This window comes from Phalangium opilio, unplaced genomic scaffold (assembly GCF_054372755.1).
Source record: "Phalangium opilio isolate 3A_F unplaced genomic scaffold, DU_Popi_V2 ptg000024l_1, whole genome shotgun sequence".
NCBI classification, from domain to species: Eukaryota; Metazoa; Arthropoda; class Arachnida; order Opiliones; family Phalangiidae; genus Phalangium; species Phalangium opilio.
This window is the reverse complement of record NW_028324155.1, coordinates 4847475-4856140: the sequence shown is the minus strand read 5'-3', so window position 1 is coordinate 4856140 and position 8666 is coordinate 4847475. Positions and strand designations below refer to the sequence as shown.

Genomic DNA, 8666 nt, shown 5'->3' with positions numbered 1-8666 from the left:
TTAGTTCTTCCTTTAACCAAAAAACGGTCACTTTTTATTTCACTTCATTTCAGAATTTCCCGCCTAAACGTAAGCCTTGGCCGTGAACTTCCCACCCAAAATATAAGCCTTGACCGCGAACTTCCCACCCAAAATATAAGCCTTGGCCGTGAACTTCCCACCCAAAATATAAGCCTTGGCCACAAACTTCCCACCCAAAATATAAGCCTTGGCCACGAACTTCCCACCCAAAATATAAGCCTTGGCCACAAACTTCCCGCCCAAAATATAAGCCTTGGCCACGAACTTCCCACCCAAAATATAAGCCTTGGCCACGAACTTCCCACCCAAAATATAAGCCTTGGCCAGCAGAGACCTGCACGGGCCGTGTTTTTCAGGCCCGACCCAAGCCCGGCCCGGTTTCAGCATTTTGAATAAGCCCGAAACCCGGCCCGAGTCCGAGTACATAGTTGGTTTTTCGGCCCGGTCCGGCCCGGCCCGTTACATGCATTAACCAAGCCCGGCCCGGCCCGGCCCGACACATTGCATGAATTGAACAGGCCCGGCCCGGCCCGGCCCGACACATTGCATGAATTGAACAGGCCCGGCCCGGCCCGGCCCGTTACACGTAGTTCAGTTGTAATTTTTATATTTTTTTTACATAAAATCAATGATTTGAATTCATATTTGCTTTAGCGTCGTGTATTTTTCATTTATTTTGATAATTGTTCGTTACATTTGTTCTTAGAAGCTTATACTCATTTAAATTATCTTTCATTTGAACTTTGGACTAAATGATAATCAACAAAAGCCCGGCCCGGCCCGGCCCGTTAATTTCCAAAATTTTAAAAGCCCGACCCGGCCCGGCCCGTTAATTTCCAAAATTTTAAAAGCCCGACCCGGCCCGGCCCGAAACACTTTTCAAAAGTGGAAAGCCCGGCTCGGCCCGACCCGATCGGGCCGGGCCTCGGGCCGGACCGGGCTTGAGCCCGGCCCGTGCAGGACTCTGTTGGCCAGTACTGCCCATAAGAAATAAAGAACAACAATCGCCCCCTTGACTTATTTATAAATAAAATAAATATAAAAATTTAAAGACATGATTTTATTTGTTCAAAAGTTTTCTAAAATCATTATTCGACATTACAGGTGCATTTTTATTAATTTCAACACCATTTTCAGAGCTTTTTTCAGCTCCATTGGTGTCATTTATGGCCATTTTCTTTAGGGCGCGTGGAACCATTAAAGTTGGCGCTCTTCCTCTCCCAACACTTAAAAACAAGTTATATTTAAGCTTTATACTCTTAATCCATGCTTAAAATAATCTTACCCAGTGGATGATGGAGTTGAATTGTTTCTTGAGCCTGCAAAAGGTGCTCCTTGGTTAGAAAACTGAATTCCTCCACCACCACCACCACCACCTTTGGGTCTTCTTTGAGGAGGATTACTGATAGCCACACTGATTACATTCTCCCCTATTTTAGTATTATCCGTTTCCAGGGCTTTAGCGGCTGATATTTCGTCTTCAAAATCAACATAGGCTAAACCCTTTGAATGTCCATTTCTATAAGTAACTAGCCGAACATCTTTTAAAGCACCAAACTGTAAAGAAAATAATAATTTGAATCAAACCTTCATAACTAAAGAAACAACTTCAAACCTTTGTATAAAGTTCTTTTAAATCATTTTCCGATGTGGTGAAAGGTAATCCCCTTATAAACAATTTATTTTTTTCCAAAACTGTACTGAACTGAAACAATTATATTAACTTTAATTAAGAATTAAAAATAAATATTAAATATTATCTCACTTTCAACTTTGGTTCTGAAGTAACTTCAGTTTTCTTTTTATCTTTACAACGTGAAATGAAAATTGGTCTTCCATCTAGCTTGGTTCTGTCCAACTTCAAAGCCTCTTCAACTGATGACTGATTGTCAAATTCAACATAACCATATCCTTTGGAATTTCCTTTAAAATTTCGCACCAATCTAACTTGAGTGACGTGTCCAACCTAAAAGGATGATAAACATTAACCCCATCTCTTCACTTAATTACTAAAAGGTGGTAATTACTAATTAGCATCTTACTGAGGCAAAAAACTCTTTTAATCTATCTTCCTCGGTTTTATAATCAAGATTACTGACAAAAACAGTGACAGGGTCTTTAGCAGGATCATGGGCAACACTAACACCATGTTTTTTATTAAAATCCCCCTTTGTTGAGAGATCTTCCGGAGTGTTATCATCATTAGCGAGGTTCTCCCATTTCCCCTTAAATCTATTATCCCTTTTTTGATTTCCTTCTTCAGATTTTGATTTCTTTCTCGTTGGTTCTTCCTCTTTGATATTTTGAGGTTGCCAACTTTGATGATGATGTTGCGGACTTCCTTTGGAACTTGGATGCGGATTATGAGGAATTTTGAAGCCATCACTGTCAAGGATGGATTTTTCATCTCCAAACTTTCTTTTGAGATCTCTTTTACCCCCCGGAGATTTATTTGGACTTTGATGATGATCGTGTTCTTCTTTTTCAGCTAATCTTTTTCTTTTTTCGTTAACCCTTGCAAGATGAATTTCGTATTTCTCCAGAGCATTATCTAAACTTTCCAACGTTCCTTCCTCTCTTTCAAATGTTAATAAAGCATCCCCAATTGTTTCTGGAAAGTCAGTAACTGATGTCAAAGCTTTGTGTAATGTTTTTCTGTAATGTTTGTCGTCTCCATAGGCCCTTTTATAAAAAAGATAAAAAATAATAATTAAACAACTAGAAAATTAATAGTAAAACTATCTCCATCCATCTTTTGCTGCTATTTTTAGTTTTATACCTTTCAAAATTGGCATATTCAATCCAAGCACTGGCTTCAAACTTTTTTTGCCCAGAATGTATGATCATGTTTAAAACCTCCCTGGCTTTTGTCAAGTTTTTACAAAATTTTGCCTAAATTAATTAAAAATCAATTAAAAAACAAATTAAGCTAAAAACTTAATATCAGGGGTGTGCGAGTACTCGGTTCGAGTATCGAGCCGAGTACTCGACTTGATACTCGATAACAACACATTGAGATACTCGAGACAGATTCGAGTAGCTTTTTTAACATCTTAAATACTCTACAAATACTCGAGTCCGAGGCTTATAACTATAGCAGACGATGAGTTCATGAGCATTTATTTTGAAAATCACCTGTTCAATGTTTAATTGATCACTAACAATCTTTTTGAACTAGTTAGATATTAGATAATTGAACATCTTCGTTATTTTCAAGAAATTTACAAAATTGCTACTCGACAAGTCAATATTTGAGACTCGATAATTACTCGAAAGAACCAAAATTTGACCTATCTAAATACTCGATACTCGGAAAGTATTTTTGAGACTCGGCTCGATACTCGATAAGAAATTACTTTCGATACTCGGACTCGGCTCGAAACCGAAAAAACGGGACTCGCACACCACTGCTTAATATACTAATAAAAAAATAAAAAGGTAACCTCAACTTTGGCCCAATATTTCAAAACCGTGCAATGTGCATCACATTCCTCTCCAAAATCTTTTTAATTTAATAATAATTAATAAACCAGACTTAAAATTAACATTAACATTAACCCAAATTAACTCCTTCCTAAAGTTAATTACAATCCTTACACTGAAATAAATGATCCGAAGCTTTCTGAAAAACTGTTCTCAGTTGTTCCAACTCCAATTCATGTTCTGCATAAAAGAAATGTTTTTTAAAAGTTTAGTAAAGTTTATTCTATTAAACACTTGTCAAGAATAAATCAAATACGGTTCTAGCCTTCATCCCACTTTACTCTTCTTCTTAAATAATTTAAGAATGCTAGCCATAAAGCTTTATAGTCCTCGGCAGTTGTCAAACCAGATTGAAAAGCGGAATCCACAATTTCCTTGATTTTTTCATGAGGCAGATTATATCTTTCAGCGGCGGCTATGTATTTTACCCATAAATCAACAGTCCAGGGACAGTTTCTTATAGCTCTCTCGTAAACTGGTAAAGCAATTTCCCCAATTTTTAACTTGAGATCCAAATAGTTGATATATCTTTGCCATAAACTAGAAACTAAACAGTTATCCACAATGGCTCTTTCGTATAAACACTGCACTCTCGATGGTTCCCCTTGTTTCTCCTCAAAATCTAAGTATGCCAAATACTCTGCAAGATGAGGGGCATCAGAAGACATCTATCAGTAATTTGGGATTTATAATTAATCTTAGTTTTAAGTAATTAAAATTAATCTTAAAAGAATTAGCCTTATTCCTGATCAGCGCCACCTACCCATAGCGGCGACTTTGAGAACTACTGTAATCGTCAAGCCAACCAGATGTCGCTAAAATCTGGTGACGTCATTTTTGGTACGACCCCCCCCCCCAGTGACGTCACCAGATTTTGGCGACATCTGATTGGCTTGAGGATTACGGTAGTTCTCGAAGTCGCCGTTATGGGTAGGTGGCGCTGATCAGGAATAAGGCTAATTACGTACCAAAGATTCTTCGTAAGGTTGAATTTTTTCAAGTTTTTTTAATGCCTTTTGATATTCTCTGACCACATTTGTATCAACGTTATTCTCTGTCCATTCTTTATATTCTTCAAATGTTTTTTCCATATCTTAATTAAATATTGTAATTAGTCATAATTTTAATAACTGATTGGATATAATTAAATTAGCAATCTTATACCAAATAATGGGACTGACAACTGCCTTTTGAATAACTTTAGTATTCTTTGTTTCTGTTCATTAATTTGGTCATCAACGGCATTTTGAGCTTGAAGGGTTGCCAAAATGGCCACTTCGAACTCTCTGTAGCTATCCCAAATAACAGCACTGTCTGAGACATGCAATCCTACCGCAGTTAGAGCTCTTTCAAAGATTTCTCTTACAGCTGCCCTGCCTCCCGCTGTTTGAAGGTTTTTAATAGAACTTTGGGCATACTCTAACCACAAATTGACAGCTGTATAATTAATAATATTATGTGAATATTTCATTGGTGATATTTCGTCTTAGGATAGAATTTTAATACTTACACATATAGTCTTTAACAGCTCTTTCAAAAAGTTTCACCAGATCTTCTTTTTCCTCTTTTTGAGATGATATGACGGCTTCATCAGTTATCCAATCAATCCATAGTTCTATTGGGGTTTATATTTATTTAAAATCTTAATTGCTTAATCAAGGCGACGTAAATTTTACCCGCAGTTAATGGAAATAGTTTGCTCATCTGTTCCCGAGCCAGCCTAAGTTGCTCTAACTCTCCAGCTTTTCTTAATAGCATTATCAGTTCCACATGACTGTCGTATTGATATGGATTGCTTTGAATCTGTTGACAAGAAGTATTAAACATTTTCGATAATTAACTAGACGCTTAATTAGTTTTTACAACTTCTCCCTAGGCCAATGTTATTATGTTTGTAGCTAAACCTTACTTTATCAAACAACTCTTTAATCTTGCTTTCTTTAATTTCTTCCGAATCACTTTCACTGCCCATAGAATCCGGATCGAAGCTGGAACTACTATCAGAGTCCACATCTTTTAAATTTTGTTCCATTTCGTCCATTTCCACGGAAAGCGACGAAATCTCATCAACATCCGCCATTTTAAAAAAATAATCACGCTTTCTGAAGTGTGTTTTGCAGCAAAGACGGCCCCTTAAGGGGTCGAAAAAGTGGAAATCTGCGACTGCGCGGAAGATGCAGTTACCATAGCAACGGCACTGATCCCTCCCGATTATCCTTTTAAAAATAGAACGCGCGAAATTTGAACCACTGAAATCGTTGACGTGTGTCTGAAAATGTATGAAAACACAGAAAACCTTTCCATTTATCGAAAATATGGTTTGAGAAGGATATTTTAATGAAATTTTTATACTTTTTCAGCTTTAATAAATTTATAAAGCGAATTCGTTACAAACTAGTTTACATCTAATACAAAAAAAACTTAACATTTTGTCACTTCCTATATTAAAACTACTCCAAAATTACTTTATGAGGATTCTGCAGAAGGAAAAAAATATTAAGTATAAAAATATAACTTTAAATTAGGGTTATATACAAGTAGTTGGTTAGGGGCCGATTTCCCGGTCGCGATATTGTAGAAAAACACTGATAATTTTTTAATTGGAAAATTTACAATTACTGTCGCATTATGTCGGGGTGAAAATATATTTCTATTTTTTATTTGAATATAAAATAGTTAAATTAGGGAATTTTCTAAATTTCAAAGCAATTCTACAGGTAGAGAGTTAAGTTGAGTTTGAAGAGAATCCCTAACAGGTGGAATTATTGCTCCGGCGATAGAGTGTTTCAAAGCGTTCGTCATCAAATTAACAAAGATTTCAAGTAGAAAATCCAGACTACCCAAGCCTTGAAAGTCGATCCAAACTTGCCCGATTCGATCCATCTCTAAATCCATGAGCTTGGGTTTACTTCCCGTTCTAAGATCTTGCTTTAGTCTCATAAAGATGGAAGTATGAGCCAAAGACAAACTGGAATAATAATTCATTTTAGTTTGTTTCAATTAATCAACAACTAAAAAGAGTACCTTAGCGTTCCCATTGGTCCGACCCCCATAAAATGAGCGCTCCAGTTATACATTCCCGTCAAGTTTCGGAAACCTAAACTGGCTTCGAAAATGACCGAATCGTTTTCGTAAATAGCTAAGATATCGCCGGTTCTTTGTAAAGTGGCCAGTCCAAAGAGGGTTCCGTTTGAAGCTTTCCATTGACCATAGACGTTAAGGAAGAAGGCCCGACGGTGGAAGGTCTCTTCGAATTCTGGTAGCGTGACTGGATCGAGACCCGAATCTAAAATGGTTTCTGCAGCTTTATCTAATAAGCTATCGAATATGTTGGACGTGTTTGATTGGAAAATATCGGAAGGCAGATCTTTCAATCGGGAATTGAGTTCCTTTCGCATTGTGGATTTTAAGTCACCAAGCATGGATGATCGAACTTGTTCGAAGATGGTTTCGCTCAATTGATTCAGGATGGAATTAGAGAAAGAACTCCAAGAGCTTCCGAAGAGACTGCGGAGAAGTGAACCATTTAATTATCTATGGGTTGCTAAGGGAAATTTTTCCACAATTTTAATTTACTTTTCAAAGTGTAAATCAACATCTTCAACTTCCACGTTTACTTTTACATCATCTACTTCTAGGACGCCTTCTTCGTTCTTTTTTAAAGTGGCACCTCCGTAAGCGAACAAGTTCGTCACGTTCATCCAGAAGGCTCCGTCACTGTCAGCGTTGAAGAAGGTCACGACGCCCTCCAAATTGTAATCACCTTCCAGCCTCAACCCGGGAGTGTGTAGAACTACGCTAGCGTTGGCCTGAGCCAAATTGACCATAATCTTCTTAATTTGGAAGCCTCGAAGACCGTGTAGTTTCATTTTTCGGAACTGACCGTCGATTTTTGTCAAGGCCGCGTCGTGGGAGATGTTGAAGTCAGGTACGGGTAGCGGGTCATTCATCACCTCGTGCAAAAAAAGACTGGGATTGACGACCCCATCATCTTGGACGACCCGACTAAGGATGCTTTGTAAATTAGCGCCTTCTTTCTCATTTTCCGACGGCGAACGACGCAACAAAGATCTTAATTCGTCGGAATCTGCAATTACGTAACAAAAACCCCGTCATTGTCCAATTAAAATTAATTTAAAAATAATTAAGCAAAACAGTCATAAAAACAAAAGGCAAAAACCACGCGATAATTGTTGAATAAGATTCTAAGTTCAACGTACGTAATAGCGTGAATCTATACAACAATAGTTTAGTTGGTAATAGCTGGAATCTAGAATGATGCCGTGCCAATTTTTAATTAAGACAAAAAATAAATTACGTGCTACATCCCACTATCATTTTACGTATCCGTATCCTGTTTAATCATTGCTTTCAATACTAGGAAATTATTAAAAATAATCGTACGAGATGCATTTTCCGCGAAAAACACTTTGGCCATGGATACACAAAAAACATTTTTAAACAAATAGCTATAATCTCGAAAATATTTTATCTAGGAATTCTTTAAGAATAGAGTACGCTGAATAAATAAATATTTTTAGAGCAATGTAGACATTGATAATAATTTCAAGCTAGTCAAACGTGACGGTATTATAAGAAACAAATACTTACAAGTGGATACCGCGGCGTGGAAACAAATGCATAGAAATATCGAGGCAATCAAGACAGTGGTTGAAGCCATGATTTGACGTCTGAGGTCTTTAGCAGTTGAATCACGAGTGAGCTCCTTTCTTTCTTTCTCGCGACAAAGCTCTCTTCCGACTACTGTATTTCAACGCTGGCTTTAATGGGATAATAATCTCTCTCTTTGGCAAGCACGTTGACTGTACTGGGGTGAAAGATCAACGGATGTCGAAAAGCAGTAGGGATTGAAACGACAGAGAGAACACTACCAATTTAAGACTCTCATTACGGGAATTATGACGCGCGGGCGGGCTTTATTTATAGAAATAATCGATTTTATAGCCCGACCGTCCTTGCTCCCTTGTTAAGTCATTAAAGGGGATCGAGAAGCTTCTATTCCTTCTGTCCCGCTATGGATCAATCGAATTGGTGCCCCCCTCTCCTTCCCTTATCTTTGTCATCGTAATTTGTAGTATATGTTGCGGAGAGGATAAACTTTGATATCGTATTACAATTTCTCGTAATTGGGCTCGCGCGTC

At 37.6% G+C, this 8666-nt stretch overlaps 2 protein-coding genes across 3 annotated transcripts; both read right to left on the bottom strand.

Annotated features, from left to right (window-relative positions):
• Positions 1–1062: 1062 nt before the first annotated feature.
• LOC149692324 (spliceosome associated factor 3, U4/U6 recycling protein-like) lies at positions 1063–5614 on the bottom strand. The gene is made up of 14 exons (XM_089868024.1): positions 5414–5614; positions 5181–5307; positions 5015–5119; positions 4669–4941; positions 4473–4597; positions 3770–4172; positions 3619–3684; positions 3465–3523; positions 2801–2913; positions 2064–2703; positions 1787–1987; positions 1637–1726; positions 1307–1578; positions 1063–1247 (listed from the first exon to the last, which is right to left on the bottom strand). The coding sequence occupies exons 1-14, from the start codon at positions 5582–5584 to the stop codon at positions 1082–1084; spliced, it is 2811 nt and encodes a 936-aa protein (XP_089724150.1). The 5' UTR covers positions 5585–5614; the 3' UTR covers positions 1063–1081.
• A 206-nt stretch (positions 5615–5820) lies between these two features.
• Positions 5821–8551, bottom strand: LOC149692323 (uncharacterized). 2 transcript variants are annotated; one of them, XM_089868031.1, is made up of 4 exons: positions 8116–8551; positions 7081–7591; positions 6529–7011; positions 5821–6472 (listed from the first exon to the last, which is right to left on the bottom strand). In XM_089868031.1, exons 1-4 carry the CDS (start codon positions 8183–8185, stop codon positions 6205–6207), a joined length of 1332 nt encoding a protein of 443 aa, XP_089724157.1. In that variant the 5' UTR covers positions 8186–8551; the 3' UTR covers positions 5821–6204. The 2 variants fall into 2 exon arrangements, with proteins under 2 accessions (XP_089724157.1, XP_089724158.1); XM_089868032.1 differs by lacking the exon at positions 8116–8551 and adding an exon at positions 7725–7962.
• Positions 8552–8666: the final 115 nt, after the last annotated feature.

What these genes read in the sequence shown, in the direction of transcription:
- LOC149692324 (XM_089868024.1), bottom strand. Translation starts at nt 5,584, where the DNA reads ATGGCGGATGTTGATGAGATTTCGTCGCTTTCCGTGGAAATGGACGAA. An exon ending in TTCGGATCATTTATTTCAGT is followed by an intron (nt 3,524 to 3,618) that starts GTAAGGATTGTA and finishes TAAATTAAAAAG; the next exon opens with ATTTTGGAGAGGAATGTGAT. An exon ending in TAAAAGAGTTTTTTGCCTCA is followed by an intron (nt 1,988 to 2,063) that starts GTAAGATGCTAA and finishes TCATCCTTTTAG; the next exon opens with GTTGGACACGTCACTCAAGT.
- LOC149692323 (XM_089868031.1), bottom strand. Translation starts at nt 8,185, where the DNA reads ATGGCTTCAACCACTGTCTTGATTGCCTCGATATTTCTATGCATTTGT. An exon ending in GTTGATTTACACTTTGAAAA is followed by an intron (nt 7,012 to 7,080) that starts GTAAATTAAAAT and finishes ACTTCTCCGCAG; the next exon opens with TCTCTTCGGAAGCTCTTGGA. An exon ending in GGACCAATGGGAACGCTAAG is followed by an intron (nt 6,473 to 6,528) that starts GTACTCTTTTTA and finishes TTATTATTCCAG; the next exon opens with TTTGTCTTTGGCTCATACTT.